Below are 20,556 nucleotides of genomic sequence, written 5' to 3'. Positions count from 1 at the left end.
TGAGTGAGCGATAACTCTCAGCTCAGTAAGCTTGGCTCCCATGACCTTGATGTTTATTTTGTGCATTGGTTGGAGCCACTCAATACACCCCACCCCCACAGGAGCCAGTTGGACACACAAACTTCAGCCCCACTCCACTCCCACTCTGCCTGTGCAGCCTTGGTGAGGCTCTCTCCATCTCTGAGGCTCCTGGATTTGTCTCCTGTGAGGGAGGATTAACTAATAACTTCCACCTCCTGACCTACTGTGGGCACCACATGGCTGAATGGATGGGAAAGCACTTTGCAACTTATAGCTGCTAAAATTTAGGAGCTCCCATCCCCCCACTATTTCTCAGAAGGAAAGACATTTTGTAGTTATTAGAAACATCCTGATGCTGCTGCTGCTAAGTCACTTCAGTCATGTCCGACTCTGTGCGACCCCATAGACTGCAGCCCACCAGGCTCCCCCATCCCTGGGATTCTCCAGGCAAGAACACTGGAGTGGGTTGCCATTTCCTTCTTCAATGCATGAAAGTGAAAAGTGAAAGGGAAGTTGCTCAGTCGTGTCCAACTCTTAGCGACCCCATGGACTGCAGCCTACCAGGCTCCTCTGTCCATGGGATTTTTCCAGGCAAGAATACTGGAGTGGGTCGCCAGTGCCTCCTCCATAGAAACATTCTAGAACTGTCGAAAGTGCTCACAATCAGCTACACATGATGTAAAAGCATAAATCATTCAGTAACAGCTTTTTTAAAAAAAATCTAGTAGAAAACTTGACTTTTCATTATTTTCATCAAGTAGAAAACTGAGGAAGTGACCTTAACGAAGCAATCTCCACTTAGAGCAAGTCTTCTTGACCACCATGTGGAGATGCTTACCTGGCTCTGTCTTGTCTGGCAAACTTCTTAAAAAAAAAAAAAAATCTTTCTGTTGTCCCTTCCCCATTCTTGAGGACTTCAATACATTTCAAAATGATGCCAGGACCTCCCTGGTGGTCCAGTGGCTAAGACACCAAGCTCCCAATGCAGGGGGCTTGGGTTCCATCCCTGGTCGGGGAACTAGATCCCACATGCCACAACTAAAGAGCCTGCATGCCACCACAAAGATCGAAGACCCCAGGTGCCCACAACTAAGACCCCATGCAGCTAAATAAATATATATTTTTTAATGTCATTCTAAATTCTCCCAGCTCTCAGCTGTCTCTTCCTAGGGAGCCTCTCCCACTGTCCCCTGGGCCCCATCCCTCTCCACTCAACCTCCTGTCTCTCTTCTGGGTACCTGGAAGGAGTGATGTCCCAAAGGAAGGAACCATCTGTCCAGGACCATGCAGAGTGGCTGGCACATGACACCCCCTCCCATGAGCCAGTCAGGCCACGCCTCTGCCACCTCAAGACCCAGATGAGGGATTAGATAACAATGCCAAATGAGCTTTCTCTGCCCTACCTAACATCATCTAAAAATTCACCCAATGTGACAAAATTAGGAGAGTTCAAGGAAACAGAGATTTCCCAGCTGTGAACCCCAATGTCTACTACCAGGGCTGGTTTCTGCTGGTAGGCGTGGCTTCCGGCCATTAGCAGGCACCCGTGAGGACAGGCTTGGTGTGTTTTGATCAACTAGACCTCTGATCAGGTTGGTTGGGGTCTGTGTCATGTGAGTTATTCAACATTTTAAACACCACACCTTCTTCAACAACCACTTGGGACCGAGCATGCCTCATTATCCCCTGGATTATTTCCACACCTGAACTCATGTTTCTGACAGCTGCATCTTTCAGCACAGCAGGAAAACAAAAGCTAGACACAGAGACATGCTTGTTGAGACAGACAGCAGCAGCATGTGGTTCTCCGAGGAGAGGAGAATGCGTGACTCAACACTCATTCTAACTATGACTTCCCTCCTATCTCACCTGAGTTCAAGCTCCCAGGTTCTCTTGCAGCTAGAAGAGGCCCTGAACCCCAGTTCTAGCTACTGGGCTGTGCAGGATGCCCTGTCCTATGCCAAGCCCTGCTGGGGATGCCCAGCCTCTCCCCCTGCTCTGCGTAGAACACGGCCCTGTACCTGGAGCTGAACTGGCAGTCTTGTCATGAGGACAAAAGCCACATGTTAAGCAGGTCAGGAGAACCAGGTCCCTGGTGGCATGGCTGAGCTGGTGTCAGCTCTAGGCTGTCTTAATTTTGACACAAGTGAGCCTTATGTATTTAAACCCTACTTGGGTTTTCCACACATGCAGCCTAACCGCCATGCCATGCACCCAACATGTGAACTCCTGGCAAGCTTCACTTCTCTGCCTGGCTTTGGCTGATGTTGAGTTTATGTCCCATGGATTGAAAATGAATGGTTTTTAAAGACCTGCAGTGTTTTCCAGAGTTTAGCCAGCAATTCAACTTGCTATCTCCAAGCAAGGTGGATACCAACTGCATCACCGCCTTCACTATGGGGACCATTGATTCCCTGTGCTGAGCCCCGCGAGGTCAGGATCTTACCACCCCCGATTTCCGAGAAACTGAGACTCATGAGAAGTTGAGGCATAAACCCAAGGTCATACAGCCAGAGAGCGGCAGAGCTCAGATTGGAACCCAGCTCCCCCTGCTGGTTAAGCCCTGGAAGCAGCGGCCCTGGCATTTCCCCCTTGAACTTGAGGATGAAGGAAGCATGCCCCTCCTGGGGCTGATCTGGAGAGGCCAAGGACCCCCCGGTTCTTCAAGTGACTCGGCAGGAAAAGGACAGTCCAGGCCAGGCCCTCATTTTCCTAGTGAGACACTGAGGCCTGGAGAGGGGCAATGACCTGCTGGGACCAGACTGCAAGCTGGGGACAGGCTGGAGATGAGACATCTAACTTGGGCTGTGCCCCGACACAGACCTACTGATTCAGCTGTGCTGCTGGAGGCTGGGGTCCCTGAGTCCCCTGACTCTGAACCGCCCTCTGGATAGAACCTAAGGGTTCGGCCCTGGTCTTCAGCGTTCTAAGGTCCCTCCTGGAGGTCCCTATTCTCTGCCCACTTGTTCACTTACTCATGAGTTCACTCAACAAGTGGGTGCTTGGGCAGTTGAGTGTGGTCCAGGAGCCCGATCAGGCCATAGCCTCTCCTTGGTGGAGAAGGCCCCTGCCCAATCAAGGCTTGTCTGGAGGACAGGACAGTTGTCTAGAGCTTGACGCTCAAAAGGAAGGTCAGATGGAAAGGGTGGAAGGAACAGCATGTACAGAGACCTGCAATGCACTGAATTGGTGGTATGTGTGTGCAGGCACCCAGTACTGCGAGGTTGAGAGGAGGGGGAGATGGGCAGCAGCAGGGGGTGCTGAGGGACCCAACAGGCCAGGGGACCTGGGCTTTGTCCCTGGTGACACACAGCTGCAGGCCTGGCCTGTGGCCCATCCCACAGGGAGCTGACACACACGCTCTGCCAGAGAGCTGAGAGTTGGGCTGGGAAGGAAGGTCTATGAGGGTTGTCACAGGAATGACCTTGGGGACCGGGGGCCCAGAGACCCTGATTCAAATTGCTGCAAGGCTCCCCGAGATCCTGGGAAGGCCCCTCCATGTAAAAAAGGAGCAGCAGTGTTCTCATGGAGTCAAGTGTCGTGGGTGCTGCAGAGTTTGTGGGGCCTAGGGAGGGGAGAGGAGGAGGTCTGTGGGTGCTGATGTCACTGCTGGCCTCTGCCTCTCACCTGAGATGGCAGGTCTAGGGGTCCCCAGCCCCCCGCCCCAGCAGGGGCCAAGGTCTGTGAGTGGGACGCTTGCCTGAGGCCGTGCACCCTGGGGCAGGCCCTGCCTGGCGCTTCCTTTTCCCCAGACCAGTTCCCCTTTGTCCAGGACGTGGGCCTTAGGATGGTGGTAGGGAGGGGTTGCTGGAGAGGTTAAATGTCCTGGGCTGATGGGGGTAGTGTGGGGGTGAGGGAAGGCCAGACCCAGCAGAAACAGTCTGATTTACAGATGAGGCGGTTGCTGCTGCTGTTTGGTGAGGAGCTGCAGGCAGGAAGGGGGCTCCTGCCGGGAGGACCCAACCTCTCAAGGGCCAAGAGTCCAGGTTCTCCTGACTCGTAGCCCAGACATGGGTTCAAATAACAGGAAAGCTGTACAAGATAGAGACGTGCCAGGCACTGGGCAGGGTGCCTGCCCAAGGGTGAACCAAGCTAACAGGCCCAGGCGGCCAGGAGCCCAGCACGTTAGTTAGGAGTGTGCTCCTTGTCTGGAAAGAAATGCAAGCAGAGCTGTACACACAAGTATAATGAGCTTCTGGGCAGGAGAGATGCAGGGAATCTGCCAGGGCAGACTATGATCAAGGGATCAGGGGACGCAGAGAGGAGATCAACATCAACTAGAGACAGAGAGCAGACGCTGAGGCCCCGGGACCCAGAACTCAGCTGAGATATCTCGTCCTTGAGGCAGGGCCCAGATCGGCAGATGCCCACAACAGGAAGGGCCTAGCCAAGTGGCCTTGGCAGGCCAGCATCTTTCTGGTACCACAGAGAGGGGGCCCTCATCTCCTGAGAGTGGGTGCTCACAGGTGCCGAATGCTTTGGCAGGCGGTTGCCAGGGCCAGGGAGGGTGGTGGAGAGGGGCTCGGGGATGGGGGGCCTGAAGTGGGTTCCCAGATGCTTCACTTCCACTCTCCACAGCTGGCCTCAGTCCCCCTTCAGCGTGACCCTGAGCCGAGACCGACTGGCACTGGAAAGTTGTGAGAGCCAGTCCAGTGTGGAGGAACTGCTCCTGTCCCCAGGAGGGTCCAGGACCTTTGGGTCTGGTGGCCTGGCCCTGGCCTGGCTGGCAAACCCACCATTTCTCAGTGCTACGCAGCCTGTCCCTCCAGCCACCGGGCCCAAACCTTTGTTCACGTTGTGGCTGTGTTGGGCCCAGGGGTTTGAGCCTGACTTCAGGAGGGACAGGAGCAGAAGTCCAGCGTGGAAGCATCGGGGGAGATGCTGGGCTGGGCTGGGCAATCAGCCAGGGTGGAGCTGGGGTGCCACAGAGCAGAAGTCCCCAGTCTCTGACCCTGAGAACAGCCCAGCTCTGACTGCTGCTGGCTGGCACGCAGATATGGGCATCAGGCATTGGTGCCCGCTACGCCGGGGCCAGCTTCCAGCCCCACCCAGCCCTCAGGGTGACACTGGGCACTCTCCCAGCCCCCTCCCTTGGGCCACAGTGTGTCCCCAGTCTCAGTGGGCCTGGCCCTGAGGGGACTATGAGAGTACAACGGAGGAAGAAGCTACACTGAGAGGGGCTAGGGGTCCAGAGAGAGGACAGGGAGGACTGGAAGTCCAGGAGGAGTGGAAAGTTTTGAGGCCAGGTTGGTGCCAACCTGCTGAGGGTTGGCTCCCCTCCCTGTGCAGACCCCTACATCCTGCCCCGAAAACTGCACAGCATCCTGCCTAGGCTACTGCACACCAGCACCTGCAAAGACCCGCTCCTCCTCCCTCTGACTGTCCTGATCTGAAGACCCGCCTGCCCAAGGGCTCCTGATGCACCAGACCCCATAACAGCCCACCCCACCTCACAGTGAGGACTCCAGTCGGGCCCCACCAGCCCCGCAGTTCCTCCTAAAGCCACTAGGCCTGGTCATCTCCTACCTTCCAGGGGACTACTGATCTGCACCCCTAATGGACACCCCAGAGATTCCTCCCCGCCCCCAGGAGCCTCCCTGTCCAGGTTCTGTGCAAATGTGGGGCAGCCTTGGACACAGCCAGGTTTGCAACTCTAGGGAGCCCATGATTATTTGATAACAGCAAGCATTTTGTTGAAAACTGATTTGTGTAACACCAAGCCTCAAAAGCCACTGGAAAGTGTTAGACGAGAGTGGTATCATCTGTGGAGAAGCATCTTAACTGGAAAGGGATGGGGGGGTGTGTGTGGGGGACATGGCCAAGGCCTCAGGGAGGCAGACTCTCACCCGAGCCCCTGGCCCACCCATCAGGCTCCCCAGCCTCAGCCTCTCTTATCAGATGTGTGAACACGGGCTGTCCCGTCCCCTGTCAAGTATCTTTGCTTACCTGGCGGGGGGTGGGGGTGGGGGGACGGTCAGTGGGCCTGGGCTGGCTGTGACCTCTCCTTCCCTTTCCCGCACGGATGTCTCCTGGGACAACCCCTGGTCTGCTACCGAGCCAGCAGCTGGCTGCTGCAGGGTGTGATGACCTGGGCACCCTACTGAGGGCACGGCCTCCCTGATGTCTACACACCTGTCCATCCCTTCATTCTCTGGATCCCAGATAAGGTTTCTAACGCCACCTTTGATACCTTGGTCAAGAAACGCCCTTGGCACTGGCCCAAGCCCAGGAAGGGAAGCAGCAGCAAGGGTCCCAAGCTGATGGAGTCCTCACTCAGCTCTGTATCTACAGCTCTGACTGAGTCCCAGTCATCTTGCATCTGAATCTGCTTCCTCTTTTGCACAACGCCTGTTGTTCAGTCGCTCAGTCGTGTCCAGCTCTTTGTGACCCCATGGACTGCAGCAGGCCAGGCCTCCCTGTGCATCACCACCATTTCCTGTCCACCAAACTCATGTCCATTGAGTCAGTGATGCCATCTAACCATCTCATCCTGTGTCGTCCCCTTCTTCCCCCGCCTTCAGTCTTTCTCAGCATCAGGGTCTTTTCCAATGAGTCAGTTCTTCACATCAGGTGGTCAAAGTATCAGAGTTTCAGCTTCAGCATCATTCCTTCCAATGAATATTCAGGACTAATTTCCTTTAGGATGGACTAGTTGGATCTCTTTGTTGTCCAAGGGACTCTCAAGAGTCTTCTCCAACACTACAGTTTGAAAGCATCAATTCTTTAGCACTCAGCCTTCTTTATGGTCCAACTCTCACATCCTCCATACATGACTACTGGAAAAACCATAGTTTTGATATTGCGCAACGGAGATGTATTCACACTCCAGTACTCTTGCCTGGAAAATTCAATGGACGGAGGAGCCTGGTAGGCAGCAGTCCATGGGGTCGCTAGGAGTCGGATACGACTGAGCGACTTCACTTTCACTTTTCACTTTCATGCGTTGGAGAAGGAAATGGCAACCCACTCCAGTGTTCTTGCCTGGAGAATCCCAGGGACGGGGGAGCCTAGTGGGCTGCTGTCTATGGGGTCGCAGAGTCGGACACGACTGAAGCGACTTAGCAGCAGCAGACGTATTCAATTATCCATCCACTCCACAAGCTGCCACCAGTGCTCAGGCAACCGGGACACGGGGCTGGCACAGCCCTGGTGTTCGTGGTGTAGGGCTTGGGGGAGAGGCGGCACTGGCTGGAGCTGTCACAGTAATCAATGTGCAAAAGCGAACAGTGGTGAGCGCTGAGAGCAGGCGGGCAGCCGAGCCCGGTGGGCTCGCCCCTCCCCACCGGCAAGGTGCTGGGGCGGCCCCTCAGAGGTCCGTTTTCCCGCGTCACGCAGAGACCTGCTGTCTTGGGCTTAAGGACCTTCCAGGTCCCTTCTCGGTTTGTCTAATAAACTTTTGGGAGGCGAGGGTCTCAAAGGCACGAGGGAGAATCTGTCGACCCGAGGCAGGGAGCTGCTGGCCCCACGGGGACTCTCGGAAGCGCGGCCGGACCCCGCCCCTCAGCAGCCTCGGGCTCCAGTCACACACTCCAGCCGGCAGCGCGGTGGTCAGAACGGACACACATTCCCGGGCGATGGCCTGGGTCCTACACCACCAGCTACACTCGCGTGGGGTTCCTCGCGCCGACCGCCCAGCAGACTGACCGGACGGCTGAGCCCCGCCTCCCACCGCAACGGGCCGCTCCGACTGCGCCTGCGCGCCGCCGCCTTGTGCGCGCTTTTCCGAAGCTCCCGCTTCCCTGAAACTTGTCCCTTGCGCCACGCCGTCGTCTCCAGGGCAACCCGGCGCCTCCTAGTAACCGCGCGGCCCGGCTATGGCTGCCGCGGCCCCCAGCGTGTTCCTGCTCATGGTCAACGGGCAGGTGGAGAGCGCCCAGGTGAGCGGCCGTGAGTTCTCCAGGGTCGAACCTCGGGGGAGGGAGCCAGCGTGACAGGCTTGGCGAGAGGTCGCGCGGACCCTCCGCCACGAAGTGCGGTGGGGAAACAGGCCTGGAGGGTTGAGCAGGCCGAGGCCACAGTTGGCCGAGCCCGCGTGAAGATTCGGGCAGGGGCCTCCATCCACCCAGCGACCCTCAGCTCCTCCGGCGCGGGTTGGTCTGACACAGCGATGGTGGCAGCTCTCCTGACCCGGAGGGTGTGTCTGTCCGACGGAAGGGGACAGTGCTTTCCAGTCCCCTGCATGTCCTAAGAATCGTTTGTTACTACTGTAAGACATGATATATGCCAGTCTTCATGCCCAGCCCCGCTCAGCCAGTCTTCACAACCACCCTTTGAAGTAGGTATTACTTGCACCCCCATTTTACAGATGGGAAGTTGCCCAAAGGAAGTGGCAAAACGAATTTCAAACTTGGACTGATGTCAAAGCTTTGCTGGACTTGCCTTTCCAGGCTGTTTTTAAAATATTATGATTATATTGTGAGTACTAACCAAGGTGGTCTAGGTAAAGCCCCGTGGGGTCTCTTAGTGGGCATCTCCCGCCTTCCTGTTTCATCAGGGTCGCTGCCCCACGCTCCCACCCTGTCCACCTCCTCCTTGGCCTGGTGCCTAAGGCCAGCTTCCCCTCTTCTGCTTTATCCCAGCAGGGGCCTCAGCTGGGCTGGGTCACATGTGCCTGTGTTCTCAGCAGCCCCTCATCCCCACTCTTCCCCTTCTCTGCTTGGGCCGCTCTGCAGGCCCTCAGCTCCCACCAAGCCCTGTATCCTGGGAGCACCTGTCTTCTAGACCTTTCACTTCGGCATCATTCCTTAGACCCTCCTGTGCCCACCCTGTGCCAGGTGCTAGGGACACAGAAGGCCCACATACCTGTCCCTTGTTCACAGTCTAATGGAGTTGAGAGAAATAAACATGGTCAGTGCTGTGATGGAGCACCAGGGGCTGTGGAAGCTGGGATGTAGCTCCAACAACCTGGAAGTCATGGCAGGCTCCCCGAAGTGTCAGTTTTGAAGGGTGACCAGCACTCCTCCAGGTGAAGGAATGAGAAGGGCATGTCATACAGATGTCAGAGCCTGAGCAAAAGCCTGGGGGCAGCAGTGGCCCTGGACTATCCCACATCTTGAGACCAGACCCTCCAATGAACTCCATATCCACGCACCCTGCTCTCTCAGCCCCTGCCCGCCAGGTGCCTCATGTTCAGAGTTGCTGGTGGCTGTACCTGCCTGGCTAACAGGTGGTCACAGCATGAGTCCCTGTGAGCAGAAGCTGTGTGTGCTTATTTCCAGTTTCCTGAGTACGACGACCTCTACTGCAAGTACTGTTTCGTGTATGGCCAGGACTGGGCCCCCACAGCGGTAAGCTGGACCCTACAGCCTCCCAGACTCACAGCTTTTGTGACTGGAGGGGTTTCTGAAGGCTCCATTGCACCCTTTCCCCTCCCAGTTCAGAACCAGTTAAGAGTTCACGGGTGGCACACACGTGAGTTTGTTCCCAGTGAGGCCGGGGCAGAGAATGCAGAGATCCCTGATCCACCCCTAAGGCTATGGTCGCTCCTGGGCCCTGCCCTGCAGCAAACAAAGCCAGACCAGCTCAGCTTTGCTGGGGCCACTTGCCTGAGAGGGATACAGACTCGGGGCAGTAAACGCTCCAGGCTGTTGGCTAGTAGCGGTGCTGAGGGGAAAGTGAAGGCAGGAAGGGGAGGGATGAGAGGCCAGAAAAGGCCTCCTTAAGACAGTAACTGAGCGTAGAGCTGAAGGAAGCAGGGGGATGGGCCAAGTAGAAGGCTATAGAATAAACTAGCCAGGCAGAACGACAAAGGAGAGGGCAACAGCCTGCTGGACCGTCCCCTCCTCTGAAGGAGGTGCAGGTGGAGCTTGGGCACCAGGAGAGGGGAGGGGCCTCAAGGTTTCAGGCCCTAATGGATAGAAACCCTCAAAGACCTGGGAGCCGCTCTGTCATGTCTTAGGTCCCTCTGTTCGGCAGAAGATGGTGATGAAAACAGCTCTCAGCTGTCACCTCTGGGGTGGGGTGGGAGGACATGGCAGCCTGGAGCTGGGACGCTGGCCGTCACTGTCATTGTCCTCGCAGGGGCTGGAGGAAGGCATCTCACAGATCACCTCCAAGAGCCAAGATGCGAGGCGGGCGCTGGTATGGAACTTCCCCATCGACGTCACCTTTAAGAGCACCAACCCCTACGGCTGTGAGTCTGCAGGCTTCGTCCTGCTCATCCCTGGGGCCCTCTACCAGCCTTGTCAGGTGCTCTCAGACACCTGGCTGTTTTCCCTTCCTTCCCACTTATTTGTGTGCACTTGACCTTTCCGAGGTTCTGAGGAAGTCGGTGAAGCCCAGCCTGAAACCTTGAGCAGCGACTGCCTGCGAAGGGCAGAGCCTGGTGACTGGGGCTCAGCAGTCTGGCCTCTCAACGGCTCTCCCCCATCCATCACCGCTGTGCTTCCGCCAGTCCCGAGCCCCCTGCTCCTCCTCCAAGACCCTGCCCTGAGCCAGGGGTAGGCCCTTCTCTCTGCCATGGGCACCCAGCCCTCGTCCTACCTCTGGCCTCCCAAAGTTCTCCTTGCTAGTGTCTGCAGGGTTTGTTGTCCACTGTATCTGGTCGTCTGTGATCACTCTCACTTAATGAGTGCTGCTGCTGCTGCTGTTGCTAAGTCGCTTCAGTCGTGTTTGACTCTGTGCGACCCCATAGACGGTGGCAGCCCACCAGGCTCCCCCGTCCCTGGGATTCTCCAGGCAAGAACACTGGAGTGGGTTGCCATTTGCTTCTCTAATGCATGAAAGTGAAAAGTGAAAGTGAAGTCACTCATGAGTGCTAGCTGTGTGCAAAGCCTGGCTCGCTCCACAGAGCTGTGCGTGCTCTCCAAACGTGGACTTGGCTGAGCTGTGAGATACTATCTTAAAGGTAGGCTTCTCTCCACCTCTTCTCCTGTTTAGGAAACCAAGACTCAAAACAGTGGCATCATTTGCCTTCAGCTTCACCTTGAGTAGCTGAGCACGGATCTGATTTCACAGTCCAGGCCTTCACACTGCGTGCAGCCGGCGCCCAGGCTTAGAGGGTCTGGGGTTGCAGGTCTTGAGCAGAGGCTGCCCAGTGACCCTCCTGGGCAGGACGGCCATCCTGCTGTCCATGAATAAGAAACTCTCATTGGCTCCCTGGAAGACAGCACTAGGTAACATACCAGACTCCTGCTGCCGAGGACAGGTGAATAGAGTACTTAAAAGCAAAACCAGAAAACAACTACATGAAGGCATCATCAGACAGGCAGCAGAGCATGGAACTTTATTTAGCTGCTGAGCTCCAGGAGCAAAGCAGGGCTCCAGAGAGGCCCCGCCCCCGCTCCCCCCAGGAGCATTTGCCGATTCTGGCAGAGATGATGGAGATGCCCGTTGAGACTTTTGCCAGCCAGATACTAAGCTGTAATTATACAGCACAGTGAGGAGGGCACCGGGACAGACAGATCCATACGGAGCCCCAGGCAGAACTGAATCTATGCAGACAGCCGGTTCATGACAAGGGGCAGCGCAGGAGTGGAAAGGGGACTTGAGAGTGGTCTGAGTGACCAATAAACAGGACAAGGCCTCAGGTTTATTTTAGGAAGAACAGTTACAATTAAGGAAAATGCAAATTAAAGCTAAAGTGAGGGGCTTCCCTGGTGGCTCAGTAGTAGAGACTCCACCTGCCAGTGCAGGAGACACAGGTTCGATCCCTAGTCTGGGAAGATCCCACGTGCTGCACCACAACTACTGAGCCCAAAACCACAACTTCTAAAGCCCTAGAGCCTGTGCTCCGCAATAAGAGAAGCCACCACAGTGAAGACCTGCACATCACAACAAAGAATAGCCCTTGCTCACCGCAACTACAGAAAAGCTAACACGGTGATGAAGACTCAGCACAGTCAAAATTAAATACAATCATATAAGAAAAAAGTGAGTGGCCACAATGCAGGCACCAGAACAGCCCAATCAGGAAGCTTGAGGATGGCAAGTTGTCATGAAGGGTGCCAAGCGCTGGCTCAGGGAACAAGGCTGGAATGGGTGCTGCGCCCCCGGGAAGCAGCTGGGGGGACATGTGCTGAGCCCCTGCTTGACTGTGCACCCCACAGACATGCTAGATGGGACCAAGTTGAGCAGACCCTGTAGGTGACATGGTTTGGTTGCATCCCGTGAACACTGAGTCTAAGAAGCTGAAAGAAATCTATGCACTGTTCCATTCCCATGGTACAAAGTTCAGAACACAGGCAGAACCAAAGGACCAGGCTGGGAACACTTGCTTTGGTGGTGAAACCTTAGGAAAAGCAGTGACAATCTCTGAACGGCCCTCCCCGCCCCAGGAACACTTCATGTGGGTTGGCCACGAGCCAGCTCCTGCCTCCACCGGAGGGGCCCAGAGTGGAGGGAGTTCTCTTCTGGGCCTCCAGGGGGCAAGACTGCCCACCGGGAACACTGGGAACTGTTAGGATTCCAGTTAGGATTCCAGAGGAAGGGCGTACAGGCCTCTGCTTCCCCTCTGTCCTCCTGGACCGGACCGGACACCACCCCTCCCAGGACCCACCCCGCTGGCCTGAGTCTGACACCCCTTCAAAAAAGGTCCCAGGACCGGACCCCACCCGATCACACCTGGATGCCTGCCGACTTCCTGGGTCTGTGGACAGTGGAATCACAGCATCCCAGGCAGGGCATCGGCCTGTACTGGACAGCTGCCAGGCTCTGCCCCCCTCTTCCCGCCTCCTGAATCCTGGGTGGCAGAAGCCCCTGGTGTGGGGTGGGAGGTCCCCACATTCACCCCGTTCTCTGTCAGCCCCATACCTGGGGGCTTCAAGGACCACGGCCCTGCTCTCTGCCCTGCTCTTCCCAGGATTCCCCACGGGCTGACCCCTGCCTTGTCGTTCGAAGGGCCGCAGATCGTGCTCAGCGTGTACGGGCCGGACGTGTTCGGAAATGACGTGGTCCGAGGATACGGGGCGGTGCACGTGCCCCTCTCACCTGGCCGGTAGGTCCTCCCTCCATGCTCCCTGGGCTGCTGGCCACGCAGCTTTGGGAGGTGGGCACCCTCTGCCAGGCTCCTATCCAGAGGAACCCCCCTGGAGGTGGGGAGTAGATGGGGCCTTGCAGGGGTGGGGGCGCAGCCCCATCTGGGAGGAGGCAGGGGTGGGCAGTGTCCTGGGCTTCGAGAGGCCCCAGGGGTTGGAGTTGAGACATTCATTCCTTCTTTCCTTCCCGAGAGCCCGCATGGCTGCTGCCTTTGTGCGCGGTTCTGCTGGCCTGAGGACGACATGTCAGACACATGTGAGCTCAGGGCCCTGCCCTCGGCAGCCCCCATTAGTGGGCAGGGTGGAGAGTTGAGGCTCTGTCTCATCAAGCCCCATGACAGATGTAGACACAGTGCAGACAGGACGTCTGGGCACAGGGGGACCAGGCGGGCCCTAAGGAGTAGGACTAGGTCAGAGGGGGCGGAGGGAGGCGGCACAGCAGGCAGCCGAGAGGTGTTGGGACAGGACCTGCTCGCTGATCACAGCGGGTGGGACCCTGGGGGCTGCCATGGGCTTCCTGGAGGAAAGGTATCCGGGCAGCACAGGGGGACATTAGGGGAAAGGCAAGACCCTGTGAGGGTGCAGCTGAGCTGGGGTTGGTGTCTGTAACCCTCACATCCTCTGGCCCTTGAAAACAGGCAGGGCTCTCGGGAACTTGGCCCTGGAGGCGGCCTCGGCTTTAACCTCTGGGCACTCCAGCTTGTCCCTCACTGGAGGCTCAGAAAGTTCCAGCACTTTCCCTTGATTCAGCACAGCTGTGAAAACATTTGTTTCAGGCACAAAAAGACCATCCCCATGTTTGTCCCAGAATCTACATCTAAACTGCAAAAGTTTACCAGGTGAGTAGACGCCTATCCCCCGTCCCCAGGGCGCCCATCCTGGCCTCAGTGGTGGGAAGGAAGGCTGTCACATTCCCCCACCCCTCCTTATCATGCTGAACACCTCTGCATGAGGGGCCTCTGCCAGGAGGTGACATCTGAGCAGGGCTTAGAGCCAAGGGTGGGGCCATCGTGGCAGAGCCCAGAGAAGATTGCAGGCACAGGGAGTAGGTAATGGACTTGGCAGCACAGCCAGCGGGGGCTGGACACAGGGTCTGGGTGAGACCAGCCGAGGCCTCTGGCCCCTTCCCTCATCTGAACAGGAGCTGGAGGGTGGCTGGGCCTGGCTGGCTGTTGGGGGTAGGGATGGAGAACAGTCAGCTCAGCTGCTGGGTGGGCGGGCAGGATGAGGGGAACGTGGCTGGAGCCCTGCTGGCTGGAGGAAGCTTCCTGAGCTCTGAGGCCTGGGGAGCATGGCTGGGTGCTTGCTGCCCCTGGGAGCTCCTCCGGAAGCCACTGTGATTGGGCCAGTGTCGGCTGGAGGTGACATCACCACCCACAGGGCAGCTGTGGGGTGTCAAGGGCCTTGTGGGTCCACACATCCTGGCCACGTCCACACTGCTCGGGGGAGAACTGTGGGCCCCCGTGTGCTGTCTCCCTGAGGAAGGGGCTTCTGGCTAGGGAAGACCTCACTGCTGACCAGGTGGTAGCAGGGGTGTCTCCTGCTCTTCTTGCTGGGGGGGTGGGGGGGTGGGCAGGGGGCGCTCTTGCCCCAGCTGGACTGTGTGAGCTTGGATGATGGAACCCAGGGCAGCAGCTGAATCGACAAGACCTCCGCAGTCCAGGGCCCTTGGAGGCCACTGAGAAGCTGGCCAAGCAGCCCCTCCAAACACCCCCTCTCTGGGTGCTCTGCTCCCAAGCACCCTTCCTCAGCCTGCTGCCTACCCACTCCCCTGCGACTGCTTCCTGTGACCACTGTGACCAGTTACCACAGATGTGGTGGCTTAAAACCAAAGACGTTAAGTTCTCTCAACAGGACCTGGTATCTCTGGGGCCATCACTCCGCCCCTCCAATCTGATGCTCAAGGGTTTCCCCAAGATGCCACCACATGGGCGACTCAGGCATGTCTCTGCCCCAAGGAGCCGCTGGTGCTCCTACAGCAGCATCTGTCCTTGGCACATGCCAGCCCTGGGGGCTGCTTCCCCAGCTTGGTCCTCAGCGCAGCCTGGCAGGCAGGTACAGGTGGAGCCCTGCTCCTCCGACGGGGAAACTGAGGCGCAGTCAGTGAGGCTCCTCCCGACCTGCCACAGCCACATCCCTTGGTGCCTGTGTGGGTGTAAAGGACCCAGGCCAGTGCCACCTCCCTGCCGTTGGGAGCGAGGTGGCAGGACACTGCCCAGGCCGGGGGCACAGACATCTTGGCCAGAGCCCCGTCAGGTTGGGCCTGTGATCACATCCCCGGGACACTGGAGAACACTAGGGCCCAGAGTCGGGAAGTGACTAGTCTAGGGTCCCGCTCTACTAGGACAGCAGAGAGCCCTGATCTTGTCCCTCTGCCCACCCCCAAGGATGGCTGCTGGACTCCGGGTGGGGCCCCCTGGGTTCAGGCCGTGCACCCTCCCAGCCCTAGCCCTCCCTCTGCTTTTGCCCACAATGACCGTACCCATGGACGGTGTCCAGCTGAGGAGGAGGGTGGTGTGGGGAGGCTCTTCCCCGGGAAAGGGCTGAAGGGAGAGCCCATGCCATGTCTGCAGGACCCCCAAGCTCCTTGCTCACCCGCTCCCCTGTCTTCCCAGCTGGTTCATGGGACGGCGACCCGAGTACACAGACCCCAAAGTGGTGGCTCAGGGGGAAGGCCGGGAAGGTAAAGGTTCACCCCTCACCCTGGGCAGGGTGGGCATGGAAGGGACCAGGTGAGCCCCCAGGAGTCAGATGGGTGGAGCAGGGCCCAGCTCAGAAAGGTTGCCACTTCCATCGCCCTGTCCCCAGGGCAGCCCCTTCTCCCAGGGAGGAATGTGGGCTGGGCAGTGTTGCCCCCACTTTCCAGGAGGGAACATGGAAGCTGTTGATTCCCAAAGCAGCCTGGATCTGTCTCTGACCCAGCTTGGCTGACTCTGTCCTTCTGTCCCCAGTGACCCGTGTCCGCTCCCAGGGCTTCGTCACTCTCCTCTTCAACGTGGTGACCAAGGACATGAGGAAGCTGGGCTATGACACCGGGCCTCCGGACACACAGGGCGTCTCGGGGCCCAGCCCACCCCAGGGCCTCCCCCGGTGAAGGCAACAGCCCTCTGCCCAGCAATCGTATAATAAAGTGTAACCTTTTCACAGAGCCTGGGCTAGGGCTGCGCCGACTTTTGCAGCACATCCCCTGGGAGCAGGGCCCTCACCTCAGAGAGCACCGCCCATGGCCGCTGCACAGAACAGCCACCAGCACGCGCGCTTGGACTCAACACTGATCTCAACGGCTCACAGCTGTGTGCCCCTCACACCCCGACACGTTCGGCCCTAAAACCTGCCTGCTTGGTGCCTGGCACATGTCAAACTGACCATGCTCCATGGCTCCAGTTCCATGGATGCCTGCCACCCTTGGACAGGGGACGGGCTGAGAGCCTCCCCAGGTGGGTGGTATTGCAGGGGGAGAACCCACTTGCCCTCGGCCAACGCCAGGCCACCTGACCACCCGCTGGCAGCTTCAGGGGAGCCCTCTGAGCAGGTCACAGGGCTCGCCCAGTGTTCTCTCCTTGGCAGGATTTGAAGGGAGCCCCCGGCTCATGTTCCCCCAGTTCCTCTGGAAACCAGAAGTTTATGCTACTCAGGGCCACTCCCCCTGCCCCAACTCATTGTGCTCCCTGGAATAGGCAGCAGGACGCTGGCCTTTTCTGCATGAGGAGTCCTCTCCTGCTCTGGCCTCTGCTCCGCAGGCGCATCCCCCGTGGCCCCATCCCAGCTTCCAGAACACCCCTGGTCATCAGACCAGCCTACGGCCACCGGACTCCAGCCACCCTTGACGCATCCCCATCCACCTGGATGGTTCCTCCCTGACATGGCCTCTCTCTCAGCTCCTCCCTTGTCATGACCTTGACTGTACAGGAGCTCCCCAGTCCACTCCTTCCCTGATGCTCAGGCTCACACAGGCACCGGGACCAGCTCAGTGGCCAAGCTGGGTCCAGGTGGGAACTGGCTCCTGAGCCGGCCCCTCACAGTGTTTCAGGATTGATGAGGGTGGAGGCAGGGGAAGGACACAACCAGAAACCGCATCATGATACAAATGATAAATTATATTTATACAGTAAATAAGTATCAATAGTCAATACGAGTTCAAAACCAGCCACCTGCCCCTGGACTGAGAATGGCTGGGTTACACCCCCACCATGGCACCTGGGCAGGAGGGCGCTTGATGGCACACATCCCACACTCTGGCAGTGCCAGTGGCTTCATGATCAGTGCAACGGGCAATGGGAAGAGGTGCCTGGGGATGGGTCTGATCGAGGGCGGGAGCTGAGGCTACCTGGGCTTCGGAGGCCTGTGTCACGTCAGGAAGGGCTCCTAACTGATGAGGAGCGGCCCCAGCACCCAGTAGTGTGGTCCTACCACCTGTGCAGGCGTCAGCCCATCCCTCCCTGGGGGAACATCTTGCCCCAAGCCCGCTCTCCCCTGGGCCGCTGGGAGAGGAGAGCCGGTCCGGCCTTCCTGATGACTCAGGAGCCCACAGTCCAGCCCAAGTCTCTGGGCTGGAGGTGGCCTCCGAAAGGAGGAGCAGAGTGAGCTCTCCAGGCTGCTCTGTCAGCCTCCCGTGCCCAGCACTGCAAGCAGAGGGACCTGGTGTTAACTGCCCTTGGTGCCGGAGGCAAGACGTCCACTGTGGAAATGGAGACTGACTTGCCCACTAGGCTAGCTGTCCAGACATGGGACTCGGGGCCAATGTCCCTGCTCTGGGGAGGAGTGAGTCTCTTCTGATCTTTGTGACTTAATACTTCTTTAAATTGTGGTGGGTGGGACAAAGGAAGCAGGGGAGAGGGAGGTAAGATTAGTGCATGTTTGTTAATATCTTTTCTGTATAAGAGTGATTTTTGATCCTCTCCAAAGAAAGAGATGGTTATTTCTACATCACAACATGTGTCTGGAGGGCAGGTGAGTGTGTGGGAGCCAGGCTTGGGCCGCAGCCCGTCAGCCTAGGGCTGTCCCAGGAGCCACAGCAGAGCCCCACTGCCCCCTGACAAGCCGCCAGCACTGTCCCCACCTCTGCCCTGAGGGTGGAGGGAGCTAAGGGGGAGGTCACAGAGACAGGGTTCCATCCCATGTTTCCACTGTAAACGCGAGTCCTGTTAACTGTGCATGCCTTCAGTCACAGAAGTTAGCTGATAAAACCTGGTGAGTAACATTCATATGTTAGATTTTGTCTTTAACTTTCATGTTGGTACATCAGTAAGAAAAATAGCCTCTCTCTTAGATCTAGCCAAAAAGGCTGAAAGTCAGTTTGGTAATTTACCAAAAAAGGGAGTTAAAGGAAAAGGCAACTAGAGGCTACAATTTTTTGTTACTATTGTAGGTTTTTCTTTTTTTTTTTAATATCTTTTATGTGTAATCAAATTCCCATATTTTTCCTATAAAGAATTTGCTTTAGTTTTTCCATAAGGCATTTTTTTGTCTCTTCGTATTTAAATTTTCTTACAGAGTTAAAACCATAAATAAGAGAATTTAAACCACTAACATGACACTGCCAATATCTTAATTCAGCCAGACCTGGTAAATTCTATCAAAACTAGACAGTTAAATAAGAACCACGTTATAAAAATATTAGCCAAAAAAAGACTATTTGATAATTCTGCAAACTCAAATATGAAACTGTACTAAACAAAATCTGTGCAAATGCATACAAGCACGGAGCACGTGGCAGGGCTACGCTCAGGTTAGTTTAAAGCTTCTCTAGTGGATTTAATTCAAGAGTTGTTCCACGGTGGTGGCGTTCACTTTGAACTCACGCACGAGTCAAAGAAAAGTAAAACACGCACAACTGCGTCCCCAAAAGGTCAGTGTCTGAGGGTGCTGGCACTCCATCCGGTCCATGCCTGGGGCTGCCCGGGGTGTCCCTGGGGCTAGGGGTGGGGGCCAGGTCCCGGGCGAGAGTGTCCCAGAGACCCTGGGCTGAGGCTGGACTGGCACTTCACATGGCCGCCGCCTCGGCCAAGCCCCCGAGAGCTGGCAGATCCCCACAGAGGCAATGGGGTGGCCAGGCTGGGTCAGGGGGCCCCCACAGGACACGGGCCCGGGGACCCACATGCTGTGTGATGCCTCTTGTCTGCTGCCACCGCTCACCCCTCAGACTGAGGCCCGGGATCACAGAGACACCCTCTGCTCAGGAAGCTGGACAGGACGCCCTGACACCCATCCCCCTGCTCTCCGACCCCTTCCACAAGCGACAGTCCCTGCTCGGCGTCCTCGGCATGGATGCTCTGCACGGGTCCCGGCCGGGCACTAGAGGAGGAACGGGTTGGTTGTGCCGGTGGCCTGAGCTGCCGACTGGGGTACACCCAGGCTGCCCACCATGTTCATTGCAGCAGGGCCCAGAGGTGGCAGGGAGGAGCTGCTGGCCCCCAGGCCTGGGTGGGAGGCCGCGGAGGTCATGGAGGCCACAGCCACAGGCTCCACACCTGGGCTAGGACCAAAGGACGCACTGCCCCCTAGCACTGGGCTCCCCCGCAGCTGGTTCAGCGTCAGCGGCTGCGGCTGGTTAACCTGGAAGGGGTTGACAGGGGCCGAGGCCGTGGCGGCACCTGGGGAGAGAGTGGGAGAGGCAGTGGCTGTGGGCAGAGCAGCAGCGTCCCTGGGCCCCGGGGCTGAACTACAATGCCAGGGAGGCCACCCAGGCAGCCCCGCCTCTGGGCGCGATGTCCAGAGGAGGAAACTCAGGCTGTGAGGAGCCAAGTGATGGGCCAGGCTGACAGGGGCCAGCGCCTACTCCAGGCTGGCACCCTGGGCACCGTCAGCAGCAGCCACAGGTGCAGGGAGAGAGGGGAGCCATGGGGGAGGCGGGACGAGCAGCGCAGCCTGAAAGCAGTCCCCACATGCTGTACCGGGGGACCCTGACCTCATGAAATCTCTGAGAAGTCCTGCGATCAAGGAGAGACGCAGACCCCTATCCCTTCAGGAGCTCATGGCTGGGGCTTCTGCACTTTTGCTCGAGGCTCTGAGAGCTTGGCCCTGCCAAGTCCTCAGGCCAAATGCCCTGAACGTAACCCGTTCCTGTCCTTGTAGAGCCCAAGGAAAACTCGGGGAAGGGCGGGGGCTTCCTTAAGGAAGAGGGTTGCCTGGACTGGGGCTGAAGGGTAGATCTGACCCTCCCACCCAGGGAGAAGCAAGACAGCCAGGCCGGTGGGACAGAGCATGTGGCAGGGATGGTGAGCAGCTCACGCAGCTGAGGGTGTGAGCACACTGGGACTCGGGACTGGGGCGGGACATGGGGCCCTGGCCACCGACTCAAGGGCTGGGGCCTGTCCTGCAGCCTTGTGGAGCCCCTGTGGGTGGAGAGCCCACCAGCAGGGAGGATGGGCTCGGGACAGAGGGCAGAGTTCCGGCCCCAGAAGAGGCAGAACCCAGGGCAGGGGCAAAGTGAGGGTCCCTGGAGCATGGCTCGGCAGAGGACCCAGGTACACTCACCCAAAGCGGGGGCAGCCAACCCTGGCTCCCCTGGCCCCCAGAAGTGTCCCAAACTCATGCTTGCTAGAGGGTTTCCCTGGCTGGG

At 57.7% G+C, this 20,556-nt stretch overlaps 2 protein-coding genes and 1 pseudogene across 30 annotated transcripts in view; 2 read left to right on the top strand and 1 right to left on the bottom strand.

Moving 5' to 3' along the window:
* The first annotated feature begins 3,841 nt into the window (after nucleotides 1–3,841).
* Nucleotides 3,842–6,463, top strand: LOC147351938 (serine protease 33-like; annotated as a pseudogene).
* Nucleotides 6,464–7,795: 1,332 nt separating this feature from the next.
* Nucleotides 7,796–16,143, top strand: B9D1 (B9 domain containing 1). Of its 3 annotated transcripts, XM_086358546.1 has the most exons (8): nucleotides 7,796–7,898; nucleotides 9,240–9,308; nucleotides 10,042–10,153; nucleotides 10,277–10,460; nucleotides 12,821–12,955; nucleotides 13,772–13,834; nucleotides 15,611–15,678; nucleotides 15,947–16,143. In XM_086358546.1, exons 1-8 carry the CDS (start codon nucleotides 7,836–7,838, stop codon nucleotides 16,087–16,089), a joined length of 837 nt encoding a protein of 278 aa, XP_086214672.1. In that variant the 5' UTR covers nucleotides 7,796–7,835; the 3' UTR covers nucleotides 16,090–16,143. The 3 variants fall into 3 exon arrangements, with proteins under 3 accessions (XP_086214672.1, XP_086214670.1, XP_086214671.1); XM_086358544.1 differs by lacking the exon at nucleotides 10,277–10,460 and having other exon boundaries at nucleotides 12,859–12,955; XM_086358545.1 differs by lacking the exons at nucleotides 10,277–10,460; nucleotides 15,611–15,678 and having other exon boundaries at nucleotides 12,859–12,955.
* Nucleotides 16,144–17,071: 928 nt separating this feature from the next.
* The window catches only part of EPN2 (epsin 2), a 52,708-nt gene continuing 49,223 nt past the window's right edge, over nucleotides 17,072–20,556 (bottom strand). For all 27 annotated transcript variants that reach the window (XM_086358513.1, XM_086358522.1, XM_086358517.1 and 24 more), the window contains one exon: nucleotides 17,072–19,588. In XM_086358513.1, the coding sequence (XP_086214639.1) occupies nucleotides 19,290–19,588 (299 nt within the window). In that variant the 3' untranslated portion in view covers nucleotides 17,072–19,289. The remainder of the gene's footprint in view (nucleotides 19,589–20,556) is intronic.

This window comes from Bos grunniens, chromosome 19 (genome assembly GCF_055505025.1).
Source record: "Bos grunniens cultivar Pamir isolate PY7600 chromosome 19, Bosgru_T2T1.0, whole genome shotgun sequence".
NCBI classification, from domain to species: Eukaryota; Metazoa; Chordata; class Mammalia; order Artiodactyla; family Bovidae; genus Bos; species Bos grunniens.
The sequence above is the reverse complement of the archived record's forward strand: the minus strand, read 5'-3'. Positions and strand labels throughout refer to the sequence as shown.

Bases quoted from the DNA above. Each gene is read 5' to 3' on its own strand.
- B9D1 (XM_086358546.1), top strand. From the start codon at position 7,836: ATGGCTGCCGCGGCCCCCAGCGTGTTCCTGCTCATGGTCAACGGGCAG. The intron at 10,154-10,276 runs GTGAGTCTGCAG...GACCTTTCCGAG, and splicing joins GAGCACCAACCCCTACGGCT to GTTCTGAGGAAGTCGGTGAA. The intron at 10,461-12,820 runs GTAGGCCCTTCT...TGCTCTTCCCAG, and splicing joins GACCCTGCCCTGAGCCAGGG to GATTCCCCACGGGCTGACCC.